The sequence below is a fragment of the Physeter macrocephalus genome, chromosome 9 (genome assembly GCF_002837175.3).
Source record: "Physeter macrocephalus isolate SW-GA chromosome 9, ASM283717v5, whole genome shotgun sequence".
Classification (NCBI taxonomy): domain Eukaryota; kingdom Metazoa; phylum Chordata; class Mammalia; order Artiodactyla; family Physeteridae; genus Physeter; species Physeter macrocephalus.
Window position 1 is genome coordinate 101413953 of NC_041222.1, and position 26823 is coordinate 101440775.

Genomic DNA, 26823 nt, shown 5'->3' on the forward strand with positions numbered 1-26823 from the left:
GAAAACTGGACAGCTATATGTAAAAGAATGAAATTAGAACACTCCCTAACACCATACACAAAAATAAACTCCAAATGGATTAAAGACCTAAATGTTAGACCAGACACTATAAAACTCTTAGAGGAAAACATAAGAAAAACACTCTTTGACATAAACCACAGCAAGATCTTTTTTGACTCACCTCCTAGAGTAATGAAATAAAAACAAAAATAACCAAATAGGACCTAAGTAAACTTAGAAGCTTTTTCACAGCAAAGGAAACCATAAACAAGACGAAAAGACAATCCTCAGAATGGGAGAAAATATTTGCAAATGAAACAACAAAGGATTAATCTCCAAAATATACAAACAGTTCATGGAGCCCAATATAAAAAAAAAACACCCAATTAAAAAATGGGCAGAAGACCTAAATAGACATTTCACCAGAGAAGACATACAGGTGGCCAGGAGGCACATGAAAAGATGCTCAACATCACTAATTATTAGAGAAATGCAAATCAAAACTACAATGAGGTATCACCTCACACCGGTCAGAATGGCCATCAGCAAAAAATATAGAAGCAATAAATGCTGAAGGGGGTGTGGTGAAAAGGGAACCCTCCTGCATTGCTGGTGGGAATGTAAATTAATACAACCACTATGGAGAACAGTATGGAGGTTCTGTAAAAAACCAAAAATAGAACTACCGTATGACCCAGCAATCCCACTACTGGGCATATACCCTGAGAAAACCATAATTCAAATAAAGTCGTGTACTGCAATGTTCATTGCAGAATTATTTACAATAGCCAGGACATGGAAGCAACCTAAATGTCCATTGGCAGATAAATGGATAAAGAAGATGTGACACATATATAGAATGGAATATTACTCAGCCATATAAAGAAATGAAATTGAGTTATTTGTAGTGAGGTGGATGGACCTAGAGACTGTCATACAGAGTGAAGTAAGTCAGAAGGAGAAAAACAAATACCATATGCTAACGCATATATATGGCATCTAAAATATTGGTTCTGATGAACCTAGTGGCAGGGCAGGAATAAAGGCGCAGACATAGAGAATGGACTTGAGGACACGGGGAGGGGAGGGGGAAGCTGGGGCAAAGTGAGAGAAGCATCGACATATATACATACTACCGAACGTAAAATGGGTAGCTGGTGGGAAGCAGCAGCATAGCACAGAGAGATCAGCTTGGTGCATTGCAATGAGCTAGAGGGGTGGGATAGGGAAGGTGGGAGGCAGGCTCAAGCGGGAGGGGATGTGGGGATATATGTATGCATATGGCTGATTCACTTTATTGTACAACAGAAACTAACACAGCATTGTGAAGCAATTATACTCCAATAAAGATGTATAAAAAAAAAGCTGAGTGGCATTTCTAGTGCAGATGAGATAAATATTAAAGTGATAACTAATCTTGCTTCTCAGGATTAGATGTACTAGTTTGCTGAAGTTCAGGAATCAATACATGATCCTTTTTTTTTTTTAATTGGCTGTATGAAGTAAAACATAGGGCTATCTTTAAAAAAAACAAATTTTCATTGGTATCACAGTTTTATCTATAAATGTATCTTGTTTGTTTCCTTCATAAATAGCTAATCTATGAGGGAAGGTAACACAGCTACATTATGACTTACACTACACTCCTAAGGAATTTACAGTTAAAATCAATGTACAGAAATAGAGGTAAGGAAAAAAAATAAAGATTTAATTCTCAGTCTTTCAATTATGCCATAAAGAAACTTTCTAAATGGGCAATTTTCCCCCCAGGTGAAGAAAAGAAATGCAGGATATTTTTAATCTTGGAAGAATATTCAATAGTAATTTCTTAGAGTCATAATAAAGCTTTGTAGTTTATTAAAGGACAATGATGACGACGTAGGATATATAAACTATCACTATATCCATAAAGTGTCTAATTCTGTATTTCATATCTAAAGAGGAATGTAGGTAACAAAAGACGAAAACATCACCAATTGCAGAAAGTTAAAGAAATTTTAATTATTCAAGTTGGAAGAGAAAATGTAAGGGAATAATTCATTGATGAAAGGATTCTTTTCACAAAGAATAGCTTAAATCCCTAAAATTACAGTAAAAGGTATTTTTAAGGGTTAACTTGAACAAAAATTACTGACTAAAATTTTAGGAAACTTTTGAAATATACGTTAATGGGGTTTTTGAATAGAAATATCTAAAAATTGATGGGAGGTTTTTTGCTATTTAATTTTTCAGATTCATTTCAAAACCACATCTGATATGACTCAGACTGGTTACTCTGGAATTTATGCTAAGACTAGTTATGGCAAAAGGTAGAATTGGGCAATGATTTTTCACAATTATTTCCTTATAATCTCTACTATTATTCAAGTTCTTTCATAATTTAAAAGAGTGTGAATATTATTCAAAATAATACTATGCCTTTTGTCTGGCTAGTCAGAGATACAAATGTTTCTTATTTTCTGAGTACTTATTACTTAAGCCTCTGCAGTTACAATGTTGGTTAGAAAGCAAGTTTTCCCAAGACAAAAATATTCACTAATGAACTAACTAACTACTTAGAAAACCAGTCCCCACTTAAACGTTAAATATTCCATCCTATTTAACACCATGACCATTCTCTCCTGATCTGTCCACATATTTGTAGGTTGAATTTTTGCTAATTATCAGATATTCTGAACATATTTCAGTATAATAAAAACACAGTGTAGTTACAAGTCTTACAAAAAGATGATGTCACACTAGTTTTATATTCATTACTTATGTTACCTGATTTAATCCTGACCACAGCTTGATGAGATAGGTTTTATTTCCATTTAAAAATATCAGCAAATTAAGCCTTACAAAGGTTAAGAGACTTTCCCAAAGGCACGCAGTTATAAAGTGGACAAAGCAAATTCCTGTGAATGAATAGCCCACAAACTTACACCAAGCATCATTCAGTCATTTTAAAATCTATCTGACAATTTCAAAATATTTATAACATGTGACTATAGTATATTTAAGTTAGCTCTACAGTTAAATATACCCAGTAATTTTACTTGCTTTCTTGGATGAAAAGACTTAGAGTTCCCTCCTCCTCCTATTTCATCCCCCGAATGTCTTTCCTCGTATTAAAATTGGCCTAAACCAAGACGTGCAGAGTGGGGCACCCACATCCCCACCCCAGGGCTGACAGTGCCAATCATTCTATGACTTGCAGTCTAAGATCACAGGTAGCTGCAAAACACTCTTGACTCAGGCCACATCTGCAGTCAGCTAGGTACCACAACTAAGTTCTATGTACCTCATTCCATATCTACCCAATTGGTTCACTTGACGAATACAAGTTCACCTTTGCCCCAGTTAAACATCATCATGTGAGATTCAGTTCATAATTCTCACTTGATGATCTGTGTCTTTCCTAGTTAATCGTCCAGAGAATTGAGCAACATAACATTATACAATCCCAAAAGGGCAGGTCTGAGAAAATTCTTCAACAATGCCCTAGAGGTATTCCTCTAGATTGAGTACTACTGAAAAAAAATTAACAATTGCTCTTTAAATCAGTTATAAATCACTTAAGCATATTATCATTTACAGTATTTTGAAATCCTTGTTCATGAGGATAACATGAGAATTCATCCAATATCTATGTTTAGTTTACCTTAAAATTCCAGCACACTGGGTCATAAGATCATGACATGATATTGATAAGCATGGCTTTTCCTTTATGACCCTATTGGGGGCTTTTACTGACCAAGACTTCCTAACTTACCTGCTAACAGGCTAAATTTTTTTTTCTTTTTTCTTTTTCTTTTTTCTTTTTTTTTTTAACATCTTTATTGGAGTATAATTTCTTTACTTTGTTGTGTTAGTTGCTGCTGTATAACAAAGTGAATCAGCTATACGTATACATATATCCCCTCCCTCTTTTATCTCCCTCCCACTCTCCCTATCCCACCCCTCTAGGTGAACACAAAGCACCGAGCTGATCTCCCTGTACTAGCTATCTATTCTACGTTTGGTAGTGTATATATGTCCATGCCACTCTCTCACTTCGTCCCAGCTTACCCTTCCCCCTCCCCATGTCCTCAAGTCCATTCTCTATGTCTGCGTCTTCATTCCTGCCCTGCCCCTAGGTTCTTCAGAAACACTTTTTTTTTTTTTTTTTTTTTAGATTCCATGTATATGTGTTAGCATACAGTATTTGTTTTTCTCTTTCTGACTTACTTCACTCTGTATGACAGACTCTAGGTCAATCCACCTCACTACAAATAACTCAATTGCGTTTCTTTTTATGGCTAATATTCCATTGTATATATGTGCCACATCTTCTTTATCCATTCATCTGTCAATGGACACTTAGGTTGCTTCCATGTCCTGGCTATTGGAAATAGTGCTAACAGACTAAATTTTAACTACTCTAGAATTGTGTGGATTTGGTGTTAAGCTCCTTTATCTTTTTTTTTGTTTAACATCTTTATTGGAGCATAATTGCTTTACAATGTTGTGTTAGTTTCTGCTGTGTAACAAAGTGAATCAGCTATATGTACACATATATCCCCATATGCCCTCCCTCTTGCATGTCCCTCCCACCCTCCCTATCCCACCCCTCTAGGCGGTCACAAAGCATGAGCTGATCTCCCTGTGTGATGCAGCTGCTTCCCACTAGCTATCTATTTTACATTTGGTAGTGTATATATGTCAATGCTACTCCCTCACTTCATCCCAGCTTACCCTTCCCCCTCCCCATGTCCTCAAGTCCACTCTCTATGTCTGAGTCTTTATTCCTGTCCTTTATCTTTAATGCACAGAGTCTACCTGTTAATAAACTTGAATATATTCTCAGCTTTAATCTCTTGACAGCTTTGCAATTCTTCAGGACACTTCTGACAACCTTTTCTCAGTTGGCTGTCTGCTCCCCAGTTGCTTCCTATCCAATTGTATTTTTATATTTCCTTAATAATACATATCACTAACTGAAATGATTTTTAAAATTTCTCTGTTTACATATTTATTGTATACCCCTACCCCACCCACTACATCTAACCTCCTTGAAGGACACAGAAATTGTCTCTCCTGTTTATGGTTTATTATCCCCAGAAATTATGGTGAAAATTAAGATAATCTCTTTCTTTCTTTTAACTACAGTCAATCATGTGTGCATATCTTACATAGAGCAGTTAATGTGGCCCTCTGTGATCATATTTAAACCATGTATTCTTTAAATACATCGTCAATTTGCTCCATGGAACAAGTGCCCTCTTTACCCACAGTAACTGGGAAGATGCCTTGAGGCTAACTCATTGTATTTTCCCAGGCTCTACTTTCAACTCATGCCATGATACCACTAAGGTCTTCTGTAAGCTATGCTTTCCTCATTCTTCTTCCCTCCCAGACTTTCAGTAGTTTTTCTTTTTTAACTTTTAATTTTAATTGTGGTAAAATACACATACATAAAATTCACCATCTTAACCATTTTCAAATGTGCAGTTCAGTATTGTTAAATATTTATATTTGCATTGTTGTGCAACCAATCTCCAGAACTTCCTCATCTTGTAAGACAAACTCTATACCCATTAAACAACTCCAAATTTCCCCCTCCTTGCAACCCCTGGGAACCACCATTCTATTTTCTATTTTATGGATTTGACTGCACTAGAAACTTCACAAAAATGAAGCATACAGTATTTGTCTTTTTGTGACTGCATTATTTCACTTAGCATAATACCCTCATGGTTCATCCATGTTGTAGCATGCATGAGAGTTTCCTTCTTTTTTAAGCGTGAATAATATTCCATTGTATGCCATGTTTTGCATGTGATATACATGCAATTCATTCATCTGTTGATGGATACTTGGGTTGCTTCCACCTTTTGGCCATTGCAAATAGCGCTGCTATGAACATGGGTGTACAAATATCTTTTCAAGACCCTGCTTTTAATTCTTTTGGCTATATATCCAAAAGTGGAATTTCTGGATCATGGGCTAATTCTATTTTTAATTTTTTGAGGAACTGCCCTCGCATTTTCCATAGTGGCTGTACTACATTCCCACCAACAGTGCACAAGGGTTCTAATTTCTCCCATCCTCACCAGCTCTTGTTATTATCTACATTTTTTGGTTGTAGCCATCCCAGTGGGTGTGAGTGTCAGTAGTCCTTTTAGAACATCCAAGATCAGCTGTAATTTAAAGCATGATGTCGTTTTTCTGGGATCCTGCTGTTTGTTATTTACTCCTCAGAGCTGTCACCATTTTCCTTCTTCCTTAATTAATCCCCCCAATAACCACAGTTCCTTCAGCCCTCATATTTGCCACCTGCTTCAAATGATCTTTCCAGAGTATGCTCTTTCAGAACTTGGGTAGCCCCTTCCCCAGAGGGTGCCCCATGTCCAATTTCAATAATTCCTTAAACTATGCAGTGCATTGATGTTACCTATGTAAGAGAACAAATTCAAGAAATTCATTATAACTTTAAGTCTTTTATTACAAAACTATGTAAACTATGTTGATCTATTATTTTTTCAGAGACTGTTTTCTCTTTTGTAAGATAAGAGAACTACATTAGATGACAACAAAGTTCCCTCCAATCTAGAATTCCATAAATTCTTTAAATGTAGATGACCATAAATCTGATATGTAACATTATGGACAGCATCTAGGAACCATGGTGTATCTGCAAAAAAGATCGAGGAAAAAAACAAACAGTAAACAAAAATAATATCATGAATTATCTGTAATGAAAATCAAGAGGAAAACAAACCAAACTAAAACACAAGGAAATGAAAATATGAAAGAAAGAAAAAATTTATAATGAAACTTTGGAGAAAATAATTTATTTTTTTAAAGGGACACAAGAGTGTGGTTAAAGAGTTGACATGAATAAACTGGTGAGATGGACTTCAGAAGTATTTTAATACAATATTGAGGTCAAAACCCAGGAACTATGAGTGGTGATGGCAATGGCCATGGCTGACAAATTTACACTTTTTCCTCTGGGGCAGCTATGGTCATGGATCACTGTGAATAGACTCTTGCTTGTGTTGTAAGTATCCTGCTCAGATTCCAGGAGATTCTAAAGTCCCTTAAGGCATTTACAGAATGCTTAGTCAAATTTCTGGGATCACTGAAATCCCAAGTGACCTTGTGTTTCTTCACAAAATACCTCCATCTGTAGTTTCTGGTTCTTAGCAATTTGTTGATTTCTCTGCATTCTGCGTCCGAGTGGAAAGTCCAGATGCAAATCTGAAAAACAAAAAGGAAAACAAAAAACCCACTATTGAATTGTTAGCATTTGTCAGGAGTAAGGAGGATTCATACCATTTCCAGTCCCCGGGCCTGCTGGAGAACTGTTGATTTAAAATAATAATTGTAATAGTTATAATGAATTCATAAATGTGAGGGGTTTCTGCAATATGCCCTTTATGTATTAATATGATACAAATATGCCATCAATAGAAGTTACAGTATTTTCTAGGAATAGTGACTTTTTTCCCCGAAGTTAACAATAGTCTCATCAATTTTTCCAACATTGCTCTTTTGGAACTGATGGAATATATCTGTGAGTAGTCTGGACACAGACCCTGCTAAAAGTTGCTCTGATGTAGTTAATATTCTCATTTGTGATCAAACCTTCATCATCAACCTGTACTGATCACTGTTTCTGTCATCTCCATTAGAAAATAGCCATGATATAATCCTCTGGATGCAAAAACTCTCTGCTCTTGGAGTTAGCTTTTCACATTTACCTGAAATAATCAGCATTTAGTTAGCAAGTTGTGACTTAGAACACAAAAATATCCCGGTAGTGTGAATTACAATAAAATTGAATAATTTAACAAAATTTTGTTAAATATCTAACAAATATTAATTGCCTAAAATAATAGAGAGATAATGCCAAGTGAGTAGAGCTTTAAACTTCTGGTTCATTTGTGATGAGCAATGTAAGACACGTACAACTTCAAATAGTAAAGCCCTCAATACTTCTTGCTATGAAAAGGACATCCCATTTGGAAACATACTAACTTAGGTGAAATTTTATTATTGCAAGCTCTCACAACAGTATGTTAAGATTCCTATAAATTTACCTTTTGTGAGTCAATGCTGATTTTGCCACGTAATTTATTTGAGGTGAAACAGAATAATTTGAAGTTGTTCGCTTTCCGTTATTCAGATATTTTTCTGCACAAATGTCACTTTCATCTTAGGTATATTTGACGTTATAGGTGTCAACCTAAATAAAGAGGTAAGTGGAGGGAAGCTCAAATGACCAGAAATTGAGTTTATTCGGGAATAGCAGAGGAAATGCAATTCTGGAAATGCATGCTGTAGCAAGCTACTGGCATGTCCATTGAGGGTCTGAGGTGGACTCTACTTATTGGCAAGAAATGCAAAGTGGGGCAAGTCCAGACAGAGTCCAAGCAGGAAGTTCATTGGCTTGAGAATGGGGAGATGTTCTTGGATGTTTGCTGGTCAGGAGATGTCTCCATTTCTGTAAATCAGGCATTTACTGTTCTTAAGCTCCTTCCAGAGGGTTCGTGCATGAGATTCTCCATTTCATATCATCCGATTTCATTTCATTTTAGGTTGAAATCCTTTTACATATAGGCTTTTGTTGTGTATAAAATATCAGGTATCTTTTGCTTCAGTTGGTAATATTCTTTGTTTAAAGTTTTAAAAATTAGTAAAAAGATACTTAAAAATAGAAAAAAAATATAAATGACATGAGACAGAGGAACAATGTGGTTTATTTATATGGAAAATTGTAAAATAATAAATAATGAAGTGCAACATCTGCATTTCTGTCATCCCGTTTTGCTTGCTCTATGTATGATATGTGAATTTCAATGTTTGAAATCTATTCATTACCATAATACTAATTGTATTCTCTTGAGTACTTCAATGAAAGTATTGTAGTGATAGACATTTTATAATATTTCACCTTGAAAAGAAATTGAACTAAAAAATTTATAATTTTATTCTCTAGCGTTTATCCAGTCATGTTAAAATTTCTGCTATTTTGTAATGACACTCTTCAAATCCTTCTGGAAATAAGACTTTGAATTGGGTTTCCTTGCTAATATCATGTAGGACTTCTCTAGGACTAACCTAGTTTTTGGTTCTTGTAAAGGATTAGTTATACTGAAATATCAGGCATCAAAAAAACCTTGGACAAATCAAAAGCTTATTATAGTGCCTTCCTAGTCTCTACTCAAACTTTAGACAGCATTTAGGTGTTGCAAAACTGACGTTGGCTCACAGAGTCTGTTTGAATAGTTTGGGTCTGTGAAATAAACTGATTAGTTCACAAATTTGAGCAGATCTGACCCTCCAACCCTCTGATAGGCAGACACAGAATGTTCTTTCACAACCTGGAGTTTATTCCAAAGAGGTAGCCAGGCAGACCCCTCCCATACCTCTCCCAGGGCAGAACCAAATACACACATTTTCCTCATTAAAATGGGCTCAAGATCAGGTCCTTTTCTGATTTTAGTTGAGATTTCTCACATGAACTTTAAAACACTGTACATTCAAGGTATGGTAATTTTGTGAAGTTTTAAAAAATGTGAACAATGTTATCAGCATGATTGTTACTTGAGGAGACCAATTAGGAGTCACAAATTTTATTTCCACCATTATCCTAAGAGAGAGAGGGAGAAAGGTTACACTGATGGTCTATGATAAAGCCTTTTAGGTCTTCAGAGAGAAATGTAACCGAAGTACTAGTAGAATAATGGTGCTGGGTTAGTTACACCAGAGAGCTTTAGAGAAAGTGTAAATACTAAGAAAATAATTTAGCAGGCCTAAGAACTTAAATGAAACCGCATGTAACAACCTGTTTATGGCAATATTATTCAAGATAAATGCACAAATTATAAATTACAGTGTTTTAGTTAAATACATTTTGACATGGCAGTTGTTCCTTGTCAGGTTAATCAAATTTACTGCAGTAATATCTCTCCTGGCAATAGACAGCCAGCACCCGCCAAGTGTGAGCATTTTCTTCCTTTTGTCTTTTAAATTCCACCTGTTCCTTAAGAGCACAAGATTTGAAATCCCAGTCTCTTTCTCTCTCTCTTCCAATTGAGGAAGCTGGACCAAATATGATTCCAGTTCACTTTTAAAACTAAATGTGAATTTATAATTTACTAATAAATCTCAAACTTGTTTTGAACTTAAATGTATGCTCAGCCCACATTTTCTCTTTAAATAAGTGTTACTTTTACGATTTCCTCCTGGTATAAAGTATACCTGATGACAGGGGTGACCATATAATTTATCAGCAAAATGGGGACACTTAGCAGAATAAATGAAGGGCACCACATGTATTTAAATTTTTATATCTTTGTAATATATATTTATTAACTGACATGATTTTTATATTAGTGGATGAGTATAGTTCTAGGTTTTTAAATATAATCCTTCCTAAATCAAACCAAACTAATTTGGAATCATCTTTAAAGCTGCAATTTTGGTACTAAATTTGAAATTGTTGACACCGTTAGTGGGTCTTGCTATATAGACTTTAATGGTTTTGTTAAGAAAATAATCTGTATGCAGTTGAGATAGCTAAAGTACTTGATAATTTTAGAGCTTAATTTTACTTTTCTTTGTATTGAAATAGGTAACTAGTTTAGCCCATATATTTTTACAGATATTGTCTTTGTCTTTGTCCTGAGTACCTTTTATCAAACAATGTTTTTATAGAACAAAACTCAGTCAAATTAGTTGCTTTTATTTAGGAATCTTTTAAAATTCTTCACCTAATTCACATGCTGGAAAATAGGCCTTCTGAATTCCATTGAATTTCGGTATAAGTTATCCAATTAAAAACAAGCAGTCCATCAATATAATTTTCTCATAAGTTAAGATATTCCAAAGCACAGTTATTAAATAAATAAATAAATAAATATTGTACAGCATTTGAGACCTCACTGTTCTCACTTACTATTGTAGGGATTAATCTCAATATGTACCTGTTTAGAAACATCAAATTTATAATTCCTATCTGATAAAAAGTTTCAGAATCTAAAATTTTAGTGCTCCATTCATAACATAATTTGATTAAATATTTCCAACTGATTTTGAACAAATGCAACCGAAATTTAGAGAACCTATTTACTGAGAGTTCAATACCATTGCAGAATATATAAGTTCATTTTTAAAGTACTTCCAAATGTTCAAATTTTAAAAAAAATTTATCTGATGGCAAGCAGTAGAGAAACGTGTTATGCCATGATGAAATATAATTTTTAATTCAACATCAGCTTTGTCACACACAGAGAATTATAGTTCACTTAACTTGACATTCCTATAAAAATGTAAAATTTAACAGCTATAACTTCTCTTCAATTGATGGAATGGAGAAGAGCTTATGGCTGTAAAATAAATCATATATGCATCGTTACTAATTTCAAGAATACTGCATCTCCATAGATTTTTTCAATTTAGTAAAAACGTAATTTTTAACAGGGTGATGAGTTCCACCAAATAATTTATTCAGATCCATCACAAACAAGTGACATTTATTTTCAATGCTGAACTTTTTAAATGAATTTAACAGACTTTACAGCAGAATTTACAGTGACATCACTTACTTCATCCTCAACACATTTAATTCCAAAGGAATTAGATTTAAAAATCAAACTCATTTAAAATCATTTTAACCAATTTTCTCTTTGAAGCAGGAAATGATACTGAAACAAAACTGCCATCATTTAATTGCTTGCAAATTTCCTGTTATGCGCTTTTCCAAGAAAACCTGAAGTCAAAAAAGAGTGAAATTAATTCAGAAAAATAATCATTCGATCTAAATAAAAATTCAGTTTTCATAGAGTGATAAGTAAATGCTCCCCCTGCAAACACACTTATCAAATGATCATCTTTGGGCAGTATTCCAAAAAGGACTGTATCTTTTGAAATAGATGCTGATATGTTTTCAGCTCATTTGTGTCTTGTGGCTTTTACGTGGACAGTGCTATCCTTGTAGCCCCTTTCGTGAATGTTAAATATAAACAACATTTTGTTCAAGTTGCACGTTCACCATCAACTTTTTGTGTGAAATGGAAATTTGGTGCTTGCTTTTTCAGTAAATATTGAATTATTTTAGCCATTGCTGCTAGGAGAGTTTATTACAAAATATGAGTGTTGCCAAATAATAAAATAAATGTTTGTAGGTTTTAAAGCTTTTGGATTACTTCCTGTATGATCCTTAGCAGTACTAAGCTAGTAGTACTAAGCAGTACTCAGCTTTCAGTTACAACTAACATAATATTCTGCGACACTTAGGCACTTTGACACTTCACAGATGTCCCAGGTTTGTACACCAAGTGCCCAGCAGGGGGAACAAAGGTGAAAACTACTGCCACTACTGCGATCAGGAGTTAGCTGCCCTTGAAATGTTAGTTACTGAAGGGGTCTGATAAAGATAGAGGGACCATTGCTGAAGTGGGCTGTTTTACAGGTTTAACCTAATATTTCATACTCTATTATACTATGGGAGAATCTAGAAGTAAAATTGAAGATATACCAAACCAATAATGATGTATTTTAAAACAATGATTAATAATGATACCTAATCTAAAAATGAAGAATCTAGAACAACTGCTAAGTCAGAGAGGACATGGGGGAAAAAAAAGAAAGGTAATCTAGGGCTGTTTTGGCAAACCAAGATGTATGGTTAGAATTCTTATAACCAAGTGACTCCTTTACTAAGAGAAAGGAAGAAAAAGGGAAATCCTGAAAGATTGAATATTTTTTCTCTTAAGACACTAAGCTCTTAAAAAAAACCTGAGTCATCTTTTTAAAAAAATAAATTTATTTTATTTATTTATTTGGCTGCTTTGGGTGTTCGTTGCTGTGTACAGGCTCCTCTTCGTTGCTGTGCTTGGGCTTCTCACTGTGGTGGCTTCTGTTGTTACGGAGTACAGGCTCTAGGCACGCGGACTTCAGTAGTTGTGGCATGCGGGCTCAGTAGTTGTGGCTCCTGGGGTCTAGCACTCAGGCTCAGTAGTGGTGGCACACGGGCTTAGTTGCCCCGCGGCATGTGGGATCTTCCCGGACCAGGGCTCAAACCCGTGTCCCCTGCATTGGCAGGCGGACTCTCAACCACTGCGCCACCAGGGAAGCCCCAATCTGTTTGTGTCTTGAACGTTAAATGGAGCTTTTGCCTATGCATGATTTTTAACATCATGCTTTGATCATTTGGAAAACATTAGCTTAATGAGTTACTCAGATATTCCAAACATTGACACGTGACATTATACAGTATTGAAAAGTCACATCTGTTAATATCACCATTGAGCTCATCAAAAAATCTTTAAGTATTGGGAAAATAATTTTTCCAAAATTTAATGTTAAATAGAAAGCTCAAAATCTACCATTGACAACAAATACTGTCAGTTGTTTCCCTCAACACGATAGGTTCACTCACTTCTTTTATTTTTGAGAAAATGATTGGCCATATACCTAATCGTAATAATCACAGTTTGCCAGTCATTTTTTTTTTCAGGTAAAAATGGTGTTTCGAGCAAAACCAGCTGGCTTACTTGCAAATCAATCACACCAGTGCTTTTCCTTAAAAGAACCATCGTGTTACAACATGCAGCTGAAGTGCTTTATCCATACTTCCCATTTTGATACCCAGAATATTAAAAGGACATTTATATAAGGGTCAAAATTTACTAAGATTATCATTGTTATTGTTTTATCAAGGATTGAGGACATTCTTAAATAAAATGGCATTGTTTATACTGCAAGATATGGCAGTAAAGAATACAATAACCACTAGCACAGTTTGGAGCCACCGCTCTTATTCTAAAGCGCTAGAAGTTTTACTTACTGTGTTTTCACCATTTGGACCAATGTCAACACAATGAAAAAGGTAGATAATGTCTTATGAATATGAAAGCAGTTTGGATTTTGTGAATCCCATGAGAAGATTCTACTAGAGTAATGTTTGTAAAGCACAATTTTTGTCACGTCACTCCCCTGCTCAGAAGATTTCAATTGTTTATCATTGCCCACAGGGAATTTTAAAAAATCAAACTTTGCAACCTGGAGTGTAAATTTTACATAATCTTACATTAATTCATCTTTTCATTCCATATGCTTCTTCATGCAAACTGGCTCTAGATAAATAAAATTATTGCTATTCCTATTATAAACCTTGGGACTTTGTGGTTTCTTTCAACCCATTATACTATTTCCTTTGCCTGAGTGCCTCACTGTCTCTCACGTTCTTTATATGCTGGTCTTGCCTTTCTTCCAGGTGCAACTCAAATGAGGCTTAAATGGCTATTATAGATCCCTCTTCTGAATGCGCATAGCACTTTGAACCTCCCCTGTGCCACTTATTTTCTACCTGGTAATAGCACCTCACATCCCCTGAAACCCAGTAGGATGCCTTACATACGGTCTGTGCCGAATAAATACTTGTTGAAGAAACAAGTGTTTGCCTGCATTGAGTCATTTGTTTACATGTTTCCCTGCAGCTACCCTATGAGATTGTTGGCTGAAGGTAGGGTTAATGCTTTTGTTCCCTCAATGAAGTATTCCTTGTTGTGGAACTCTTTATGGTACAAGGCAATTCGGCTCACAGCCTCAATCTCATTAGCCAGTCTCTTCACCTTGGCAGTTCTCAGAGTTGTATAAAGTTCTGCCAACCAAAAGCATAAGGATGCTGAAACACTGTGAACTGTGTAGAAAAGTACTGATTTTTTTTAAAGTTATGTTTGAAGGCTTATGGAGGCAAAATTACCATTTAGTTAATTTCCTTGAACATCCACTTAGTTACTAAGAATAAAAGCATTACCGCCTAAAATTGTCATTTCACCCTTTTCCTTCTGGTTTCAAACTTAAATATTTTATGGACCTCAAGGAGACAGCATAGCTTGATTAGGATATGCCCACGCCTAAATCACTTAGTGTGCATGACGGTTTGACACAAGAGCAAGCTGGGTGTGTGCGCCGTCTGTAAATTGCATCAGAGCCTAACTAAGCCTTGTCTCTGAGGGAATTTCAGAGAGCTACTTTCTTTTCACAGAAAACCCCAAGAAAAACTTAGAACATAAAAACAAATCAGGGTTTCAGTTCATTTCTCCATTTATCCGTCTAAATTGGGAAATAGCTCACATATTTTTGTCTCCAGGGATTGCACATATGGAAGAATAGGGTACCTGTCTTACCTGGAAGTAAATAAGAATCAGTGCCTATTTTACTTTTGATCCTCGAGAAGTGTGCATTATTCTCTCTTTCGGTAAAATAGTATAGACAATGGATATATCAAAAGGCTTACAAATAAAAGTGAAAGCCTTCTATTATTAGCCACCAAGTCATTAATTGCAGGGTTCAATGAAATGTATTCCAGTGTAAGCAAGTCAAACATAAGTCCTTGCTGTGCCAAGTCCAATGGTCTAGGGGACAGTCCCGCAGGTCTTCTTATCTGTCCTGGAACCAGAATTCAGGCGTGTCCCCATCAGTCTGGAGGACTTTACAACCTCTACCAAAGAGCGCTTGCTCCGCAATGAGCCATTATACGGATGCTGCTTTTGCTAAAGTCACCTTCGCCGCAGCCAGTGGAGTGGATGTCCCGAGGTGTGCCCACGGGCCAGGAGCGTGGGCTGGGCATCGGGCATCTGGCTCCAGTCACTATCACCACAGCTGGATCAGATTCAGCTCTTTTGGGGATGTCTTCCAAGTATTGTGGGAGGAAGAAGGGTGATCGGTTCCCTTCCAGACACCTGGCCCTGCTCAGCCTAACCTGCCCCACGCCAGCTGTTTCTAATCATGCACACAGCCCCTTGTCGACAACATTAGCTACCGGAGAACTTGTTTGGGACACTTTCCCTCGTTTGCCGCGTGCTTCATGCACCTAGAGCTTCTGCTTCCTTTATCTGGCCCCTTGCCCTAGTTCAGAGGCCAGACTGTGCTTCCTCTCTTCCTACCACCGGGGCAGCTGTGAACTCTGACCGCCTGCAATCTTCCCCGCAGGTGACGTTCCCTTTGACTCCTTCTCTGCAGCGGCCTTCAAGTGCACCTTTCAAGAGCCTCTCACTCGGAGGGAAGAAAAAGATCAAATTCTGCTTTCCTTAGATACCACTCCTATAGACAGATGACATTTTAATTTGCTAAAAGACGCTGGCTTATTACAACATATGTTCGTGAACTCCAGTCTGAATTCACTCATGCTATGTTGCAAGAGTTGATCCCTCCACACACGTGGATTTTCTCCGTGTACCGATTTCCCTGAACAGCAGACATTTCTGTCTAAAATATTCTTTTGTCCATTTTGGGACTCGGCACGTAGAAGCAGATGCCATAAACTGAAAGAGTTAATGATTAAACCAAGAAAGGTATCAGCTCTGGTTCGTTCCCTCCATGGATGTTATAGTTTAGGTCGTTTCCTAACCTGTGACGATTTCAGTTTTTGTTGAAAGGGTCCTGAATAATTTGAGAAAAGGTGAGGAGAGATCTAATGCAGTGGAACCAAAATGAATTGCCGAGTTAATGCAGTAGCTTCCCATCCCAAGGAAAGAACGTATATGCCTATTCTTTAAGGTTCCTACATGCCATACCATACTTTTTATTAGCCTACTACATTTTCTTACATTATTTGTTAAATATTCTGTATGAAGAGACTTCAGTAGACTGGAATTGTGCCATGCATAGCTCAGTCAATAGAGTTAAGGTGACACTGTTTGGTCTTCCCATCCTATGGGAACTCTACAAGTGATTATTTTAAATTTCACTCCTTTGCCCTTTTCGCTATAAATATTTTTATTATGTTTTGCCTAGTTGGGTACACAATGAATGATCTCATTTTTGAATGGCAAGATGAGGCACCTGTACAAGTGGCAGAAGGACTCACTTTGCCCCAGTTTCTGTTGAAAGAAGAGAAAGATTTACGATACTGCACTAAACATTACAACACAGGTAGGAGTTGAGTGTTCTTCATTACACTTACGACTTGTGGTTTTATGATATTCAGATGTTTCTTTTTTTTTTTTTTTGCGGAACGCGGGCCTCTCACTGTTGTGGCCTCTCCCTTTGCGGAGCACAGGCTCCGGACGCGCAGGCCCAGCGGCCATGGCTCACGGGCCCAGCCGCTCCGCGGCACGTGGGATCCTCCCGGACCGGGGCGCGAACCCGGTTACCCTGCATCGGCCGGCGGACGCGCAACCACTGCGCCACCAGGGAAGCCCGGGAAGCCCCCAGATGTTTCTTAATTATAGTGCTAGGTTAATTATTTTAACAATTTATAGCTGAATTTTTTTTTTATAGTCATAGAGCAGAGAATGGATGTCTTTGAAACTTATGGAAGCTTTGACTCATCACATCTTGTTATATAATTGGTTTGTATGGAACAAAAGAAATGCTTGGTGTTCAATTATATTTAACTAATTTCTTTTGTTGTGAGATGCCTATAGTTACATAGTAATGATGTTTCCACAAAAGTTCCTTTAATTTCTATGTGAGCGATAAAATGTACTTTTTAACTGTCCTGTAGCTGTAAACATTGTGTTTGCTAACAAAATGAAAGAGGTCGCTCTTTTTTTTTAAGGCTTCACTTGCCTAAATTTTTAGTTTAGCCACAATGTCATACATTCCAAGATATTGTTACTAAGCACCTACTACTCACATTGACACAGTAGCCTTTTGCCTTTGAGAATAAATATCAGATACAGTCATCAACATCAAGGACTTCAAGACTTGTACATTCATGTTATTTGTTCACTTCTCTCACAACTGGAACTGGCTATTTCTGTAATATCTCTTCTAATTGCCTAATCTACAAGTTCCCTTAAACTGCCCACAGTTGAGGCATCACTCCAAAGTGGTGAGCGTGTGGCCTCCCACTAGCATCTGTGGCTGCTCTTATTATTTCCTTATAGTAACTATGATTTTTCTTGGGCTCAACATTTCCAGAATTGTGACCTGACCTTTCACTATATAGTCAGCCCTCCATATCCATGGGCTCACATTCAAAGATTCAACCAACTGGGGATTGAACATATTGTGGGAAAAAAAATTCCAGAAAGTTCCAAAAAGCAAAGTTCTCCCTGTACCATTTGGTAAAGAGACCATGCTTTCCCTGTTGAATAGTCTTAGTCCTTTGTCTAAAGTCAATTGACCATAAATGATCAGTTCTTGACTTTCAATTCTATTCCATTAATCTGTATATCTTTACTTATGACAGTACCATACTTTGTGATTATTGTAGATTTGTAGCAAGTCTTGAAATTGGGAAGTGTGAGTTCACCAAATTTGTTCTTTTTTTCCCTCAAGGCTATTTTGGCTATTGTAGGTCCCTTGCATTTTCATACTAATTTTAAGATCAGCCTGTCAATTTCTGCATAAAAGCCAGTTAGGATTTTGATAGAAATTGCAATAAATTTGTAGATCAATATGGGAAGTATTGCAATCTTAAACATATTAACTCTTCTGATTAATGACTAGAAAATGACTTTCTATTTATTTTGATCTTTAATTTTGTTCAACTGTGTTTTGTAATTTTTAGTGCAGAAGTTCTACACTTTTTTGTTAAATTTATTTCTAAATATTTTATTTTATTTGGTTCTTGTAAATGGAATTGTTTTCTCACTTTAATTTTGGGATTTTCCATTGCTGGTGTACAGAAACACAATTGCTTTTTGTATACTGATAGTGTATCCTGTAACCTTGCTGAACTCTTCAGCTCAAGTAGATTTTTAGTGAATTCTTTAAGATTTTCTGAATACAAGGTAATGGCTTCTACTTATAGAGATAGTTTTACTGCTTTCTTTTCAGTCTAAATGCCTTTTATTTAATTGTTTGCCTAATTACCCTGGCTAGAACCTCAAGGTACAGTGTTTAAAAGAAGGTATGAAAGCAGACACAAATCAGGTGAAATAATAGACACTTTAGTACTTTGCAAGCATGAAGTACTAATCAAATGTGAAGTAATAAGATTATATATTATTTCCTGAAATAGTACACTGTTCTATTACATTGCTTCTAGGTGCTAAGAGAAAAATAAGAAAACTATTTTTCAGAAAACAATTTGCATATATGATTTGGGATCCCATTTCATTATAACTTTATAATTATACAGAAGTAATAGTTATATAATTTCATTATAATTGTATAATTATACAGAAAGGTGTAGGGCAAAACTATGATGAAAACAAAATTGTGACATTTGCTGCGATAACAAAGACCTATTTTTACCAATTACTGCATTTATTTCACAACCAATTAGGAAAGTTTACATGTATAGAAGTGCGATTCCATCTTGAACGACAGATGGGCTACTATCTGATCCAGATGTACATTCCCAGTCTCCTGATTGTTATTCTCTCCTGGGTTTCATTCTGGATCAATATGGATGCTGCTCCAGCCCGGGTAGCCTTGGGAATAACCACCGTGCTGACTATGACTACACAGAGTTCAGGATCACGAGCTTCCTTACCAAAGGTAAGTGCACTAAGCGGGCACACACGCATATCTGCACTAATATGCGTATATATCATTATCCATTTTGGCCACATCTTTTTCAGTAGTATTTACAGTTGGTCCCTGATTTACCATGGTTCGACTGAACGATTTTTTTGGCTTTTATATGGTGTGAAAGTGATAAGCATTCAGTAGAAACCGCACTTCGAGTTTTGAATTTTGATCTTTTGCTGGGCCAGTGATGTGTGGTATCTGCTGCCATGATGCTGGGCAGGGGCAGCTACAGCTCCCGTCAGCCACGTGATCAGGAGGGTGAACAATGATACACCCTCAACCCTTCTGTTCCCAGACAACCATTCTGTTTTCCATGGTCAGTGCAATATTCAATAAATTACATGAGACAGTCAACACTTTATTGTAAAATATGCTTTGTGTGTTTTAAAGATGTGCTGAAATAAAACATAGGAATACCTTTTTATGCATTTAGCAACATAGCAATAGAAAATTATTTTCTTTTTCTAAATGAAAACGTTTCTAAGAAAGAAATTTCTACTGTCTAAATTAAGTAATCCTGTCTGATCTCCAACAAGCTTCACTATTCTTTTCATTACAATGATGGACGTTAATGTAATAAAATCATACTCACTTTCCTGGTGCATTTGATGCTATCTCCCTGCCATGCCAAGTAAATTATAAATCTGCTGTCATGGCTTCCTTACCCCTTACTGTGAATTGCATTCTCTGGCTCAATTTATTCAATTAAAATGTCTAAGTAAATAAAAGTGGATGGCAGGATATTTTATCACTAAAAATGTTGCTTACTATCGGAAGAACTTGATATTTAACAATGCTCACTGTGCCTTGCTAAGATTTAATGGTTGTCTTTCAAAATAAGGTTTACTTTTATTAACACATAATTGTATTTCCAAAATGATCTATATCAACTAGTGTTTTATAAAATATCGTCCAAATGAAAATTGTAAATCTGTTTATAAGATTAAGTGCTTTTTTATACACGGATAAATGTCTCAGGGGCTCTGAGTAATGGTTGAAGTTCCATAGTCAATTTGTAAATGAAATTGCCATTTTACTCATCGATTTTTTTCTCCATGAGCTAAACAGAAGTGAAAGCTCATTCATTTCGTAAGTTGTTATCCAGATAGTGGAGCACTTAGTGATTCATTTAAGGAAACTACACTTTCTGTGAGGCAGAGCAAAAAGGCATCTGGATACAGAGATGAAGGCAGAATTGGGAGAGCATGAAGGTTTGGGCGGAGGAAGCAGAAATAAAGAAAGCGATAAATTTAAAAAACGGAACAGAGACAGGAGTTTTTTGTTTTTTGTTTTTTAAGGAAAGAAAGGTCTGAGATGACTTCATAGTTTTTCTCAAGAAGTTTTTTTTTAAAGGTATTAATTTCACCGTTATCTCAGGGAAGGAATAAATTTTCAATCATTAGCTCAAATACACACATAAATATATACAAAACCTCTCCATCTCTCAGATCATAGAGACACTGGAAATATGATAACGGATTTTAAGAATTGATTCGCAAACAGATATCTTAAGAGTTGGTGATTATATCATCTTAGGCTTTGTGATAGTTAAGGAATGGGTTATGTACAGAAGTTATGTACATTAGAATTCAGGCTGGCAGATGCTGAAGTCCCAGAATAAACAAGAATTATCCTATTGGATGAGATCATTCAAAAGAGTAGAGTTCTCTTGAAAAATGCAATCTTGATTCTGCGATTTGGAAAGGCAAGGGGCGAGGGCTCACACTTGCATTTAGGAATAGGAGTCTGAAACCACGCACCTTAAGATCTGCTATTCTCACAACCCCACAAAAGAACCCTCAGATGCCTGAAAATCTTGCCACGGAAACATCCACCATTCTCCTACTGACAAAAATCCAGGAAGGAGGAAAACAAAATTAAATTCAGGAAAACAATAGGGGATTATCAGACACAGGAGGAAGAAACAATAAATCACTAATTTATGATAATCGCTTAGTGTTCTGTCCAGGCTCTCTGCCAATGCATCTCCTGTAGATAAGAAGGAGCTTGGAAATTGGTCAAATAAGACCCAAAGTAGAAAACTCAGCGAATGTACTTGAGCCAAGGCCTTGTGAACTACAGACCTGAGATTCCTCGCTGATATTTCCTGTTGCACTGGCTTCTGCGGTGTCATAAATCAGGCATGTAATAGCCCACAGCAAGAAGACTCCTGTGATTCATTTCTTGGAATTTGGAGCAAAGAGGGTGACAATGCATCCTGTGGCCAGCATTTTTTCAAAGTTGCAAAACTTAGGAACACTTCCTAACATTCTGTATTTGGAGGAGAGTGAGTGAGAAAAAATGGCAGTGATCATAGAGCCATATCGTGGAGGGTTTTATAGAAGTTGGTAAGGATTAAGTTTATTTTGGATGGAGTTTGGAAGAATCTTAATAGGAAGAGGTAAAAATAGAAGCAGAGATACGACCAAGAAAACTATAGCTCAGAGCAGAGGATGGTCTGGCTAGATTGGTAGTTGCAGAGGTGGAGAGTAGAAGATGGGTTTAGAAAGAGGTAGATTTTTTTTTTTTAGAAAATCTCAAATAGAGATGAAATAGACAGGGTTTGCTTATGAACTGGACTTTGAGGAGTAAGGGAAAGGTGGGAGTCAAGGGTAGCCTTAGGCTGAGTAATTGGGCAAGTAGTGGTAATAGTTACTCATGGGGAAGGCTGGGGGAGGTAAGAGTTCTTTGGTTGAACATGTTAAGTTTGAGATGTTTATGACGGTCACATGGAATCATCAGAAATGACACCCAAGCCTCAGACTTCAAGGAGTAAACTACAGATGCATAGGGAAGCAGACCAGAGGTGGTTCTTCTAAGAGTAAAAGAAAGTCCAGAAAGAGGGGGAAAGAAGATGTATTTGTGGTTGGCCCTCCTCCTCCAGTTGGAAATGGACATGCATATTCAAAGTCCCTTCTCTCCTTTCCTCTTCTAGGGCCATCTCTCCCCCACACGCAGAATAGGTTAGACAGCTCAGTTAAAGGCTAGACCCACTCACCCCAAAACTTTTCTCCCAAACTCGTTGAGATTCCCAACATTTTGTGATTTTTTTTTTAGATGTGAAAAGCAATCCTCCTTGGGAGAATTAGATTTTAATCAGGGGTCAAAGAGAGGATAGTATTAGTCACTGAACTATTTTTGAGTATATATTTGAGTATATATTTGATTTACACTAATACATAGTTAAGATCTTGGCACTGAGGGGATTATATTTTTTATTAAGTATAGGGATGGTTAGGAATAGAGAAAATCATAGGAGAGACAAAATATCATTTTAATTTGTAAACTATGATTCTAGAAAGAATTGCTTTAGGGAACTCTGGGAAGATCTGGGTATACAGCAATATTTTTCCCCATTCAGTCTGTTTGTGAAACCCACCAGGAGTAGCTTTCAGAGGACAAACTATTTTTTACATATTTTTATCATCAGAGCCTAAATCAGTACATGATATGGGTCTATTGAGTAAATGTCATGCAGATATTTAAAGACAGTGTGAGCTTTTAAACTTTACTCCATAGTTAACTTGAAAAGCAAGAATATGCCATTTTTTCATCTCTCTCAAAAAAATGTAAAAACTCAATTGAATTACTCTTTACTTATGTAGAATCATATATTCCCCTGAGAATCACCGAATTAATGAAAAAGTATTTAAATATTGCCATGTATCTACCGTACAGTATAATAAAAACATTGGTTCTATAGCTATAACAATAGCTTTCACATTGTTTTTTTTTTTAACATCTTTATTGGTGTATAATTGCTTTACAATGGTGTGTTAGTTTCTGCTGTATAACGAAGTGAATCATCTATACGTATACATATATCCCCATATCTCCTCCCTCTTGCGTCTCCCTCCCACCCTCCCTATCCCACCCGTCTAGGTAGTCACAAAGCACTGATATTAAGTTTTTATTCTTCATAAAGACACCAACTATAGAAGTGATTACAGCTGTTAGAACGTATAAATCTAACTGCTATATTTATATTTGGATGCCATGATTGTGTGGGCACACAAAGATCTATGTGACATTACACTGAAAAGACAGGATGGGAAGGAAAATGAAGTATTTGTATTCACTACTGTGTTATTTTCTAATTAGCTCTCATTCTTCTAAAAAAAAAAATACCCTGCTGTTTTAAAGGAGAGTAAATTGTAAATATCAGCGGTAATTAAATGGGGCAAGGGAGTTGCATAGTAATCAGGTTTTCCTATTGATAACTATTACTATCAATAATGTTTTGAGGGGCTTCCCTGGTGGCGCAGTGGTTGGGAGTCCGCCTGCCGATGCAGGGGACGCGGGTTCGTGTCCCGGTCCGGGGGGATCCCACGTGCCGCGGAGCGGCTGGGCCCGTGAGCCATGGCCGCTGGGCCTGCGCGTCCGGAGCCTGCGCTCCGCAGCGGGAGAGGCCACAGCAGTGAGAGGCCTGCGTACCGCAAAAAAAAAAAAAATAAAAAAAAATAATGTTTTGATCCTCACCGATTGAATAAAAGATTCTAATGTCTATTCAAAGTATAGTTAACTTAAATTACTTCAGTCAAGTTCAGTACAAATATGATGCAAGTGGGCTCATTTTTAATTCATTAATGAGACAAAATAGTTAATAAGTATATTTAACTTTATGGTACAATATTTGATGTAATAATTTAATTTAAAAGAATTTTCATTGGATATGTTAATAATTCTGTTCCATATTATATTCACTTAGGGAAAAGAGAGAAAAAGAAAAAAGGCACAGAAAATGAAAAAATCATTTATGTAAGAATCATAAAAAATTTCTTTTAAAATCAAAAGATATAATGCATTTGAATATTATTCAATTTTATTAGTGTTTTTTTTCTGTCTCCAGTAAATAGATAATTCCTAAACATAGGTGGATCCTATAATAAGAATAGAAATTGATAGACATCTCTGGTTCTACATTTGATCTTAGTACCTATAATTAATAGGCTTACTAGGTCTCATTAAGCTGAATTTAACAATTATCAAGTATGTCCTCTGCAGCTGACATAGAGACAGAGTCACTGCATAAATTCTTAAATGTGATGGCACAATTTGGAGAAAGTATATGATCAAATGATAAAGTTTAAAAAATTTTGAAATGACATTATACAGTGGCTTTGACATCAAATGAAGTTTAAAAACAAAAGGTGTATATGCAGCTTCGAGCCAATTTTACCTATTTAATGTCTTAAACGCCCTTTACCATATTCATATAAATCCTAGAATCATACCATGAACCTCCTGACAGATAAAATTGGATGTAAAACTCCCCATTTGCCAGGGGAATAAAGAATTTGGTCCCAAAGTCAGTGTTGGGAACACCTTACAGGTTTTAACTGTCTTCCTGATTCTTGTTTGAAGTTATGAATGAAAGTCTCAGATCTTGGAAAAAAAGGGAATGGGAGGGTATATGGGTATAATAAAGATGATCTTATAGAAATACAAAACCTCCAGTGCAAAAATACAAGGAAGAGAGAAGTCACAAATATAATTCAACTTTCCCTGAGTAGGTCAAAAAAAGATAACATATTGTAGTAAGAAATGCTGGTAACTAACAGCATGCACCTAAGAAGCGTTTCCAGTGACATCTAGATTTTACAGATTCATTTAAGTGTTAAAACACAAGAATCATGTCCTGTAGAAAAGACAATGGTAAAGCTCCTATAATTGAAGCAGAAGTCAGAGACAATGGGGTGACCTTTCAAAATACCTTAGCCTTTTTAATTGCATTTTTCTTAACTGATGACTGGATGGATTGATCAAGTTCATCACTTTGGAAGTAATGCAGTTCTGCTATTATGATTCTCTGTTACATTTCATCTCTTAAAAAACTTTATGTGGCAAATAAATATTGTGTTCAAAGCATCATTCATTTACTAAGGTTTATGAGGATCATAATCAGTATGAATATGACATCAGTAGGATTCTGCGGTTGTGAGTTGCCCTCCAGGATGATAAATGGCAAAGCTCACAAAACTCTGTGTGATTCACCACCTAGTGTTCCAAGAAAACAGTCCTACAGACACCTCGTTTGCCTTTTCAATATCAGCTTCATTTTACTTTAGCACCAGTTTTTAAAACATTGGTTATTCTTTTCCTTTGTTCTTATTCCTTTATCTCTCTGGCTTTAAATCTTAAATGAAGCTCAAAATAATTTTGAAACTAATATAATTTTTCCTATAAGCATTAAAAAATGGAAAATTCTTATACAGCTTTTACACTAGGAGGACATGAAGGATTAAGTGTACTACAGTTTGGATTTCACAAATCCAAAGATAAGTAGTCAATGTGACCTGAAAGCCCCTAGGAAAAAAGCCATGACACAAGCAGGAAATTTTTCAGCATAACTCAGAGAAAAGGCATTGAGCTGCTTGCCCATTCCACAGCCAGAATTACTCATCACAGTTTATTTGACAATTTTGAGGACTGGGAGAATTCACCAGGATTGATTATCACCAATGGAGAATAAATTACCCAATTCAAAGGGCTGTTTTAGCTAATCAAAAGCAATACACTGTGATGTTTTGTTATACCTCTTTCTCAAATAAAAAGCAACTTTGGATTGAGAAAAGAATTGACAAACTATTCACTCTCCTGGGATATTAACCATGTAGAGTGCCTACATGTTGGTTTGCATGAAATTTGGAGATTCAAACTCCAGGTTCTGTTTTAATCAATTTCTTCTTCAAAGCTGTGCTGCTTATAAATGCATTATACATTTCTATTTCTAAAAACTCTTGATTAATAGTAGTCTGGGTTATAACTCATAATTTTGTCAGTGTAATTTACTATAATTTAGTAGTCTGGGTTATAATCTAATAAATATTTACCCATTAATGCACTGTCATCTACCAGCTGTAGTTTAGGGCAGTATTTGCCCTAAGGCAATCCCTTTGACCATCTCTGTGTGGAGTAAGATAAAGATATGTATCTTGACAAGCCTCTCAACTATAGCATATGGTGCCATACTTACAATCTTACAATTATAATTACAATTACTTACAATTATAATCTAAAATTGTTGCTAGTCAATTATCTTACCTAAAACTGGCATAAAATTAAATTGATTTATGAAGAATTGCCTGAGATACATGCAAGCCATCTATTCCTCTGAATCAGAGAGCACAAAATCAAATGACTTCAGAGGGCATATGCACAAATAAGTGAACAAAGTCGGGTCTGGTGAAACTAATAAGGGATGGAATGAGTAGTAACTGGTGAGGTACGGTCCATACTTGGAAGCACAGTCTTTTTCTTTTCTGAGATCCTGTGCGGTACAAGCAAACCCATTCCCATGCCCGAATTTGCCTTGCAGCCTGCCTGTCTTTATAATCTAAATAATCTATTACCTGTCCT

The 26823-nt window shown here is 36.1% G+C and overlaps 1 protein-coding gene across 2 annotated transcripts in view; it reads left to right on the forward strand.

Annotated features, from left to right (window-relative positions):
- Window positions 1-26823, forward strand: part of GLRA3 (glycine receptor alpha 3) — a 172517-nt gene that overhangs the window by 117507 nt on the left and 28187 nt on the right. For both annotated transcript variants that reach the window (XM_024130871.1, XM_024130872.1), the window contains exons 6-7: window positions 16774-16911; window positions 19217-19431. In XM_024130871.1, the coding sequence (XP_023986639.1) occupies window positions 16774-16911; window positions 19217-19431 (353 nt within the window). The remainder of the gene's footprint in view (window positions 1-16773; window positions 16912-19216; window positions 19432-26823) is intronic.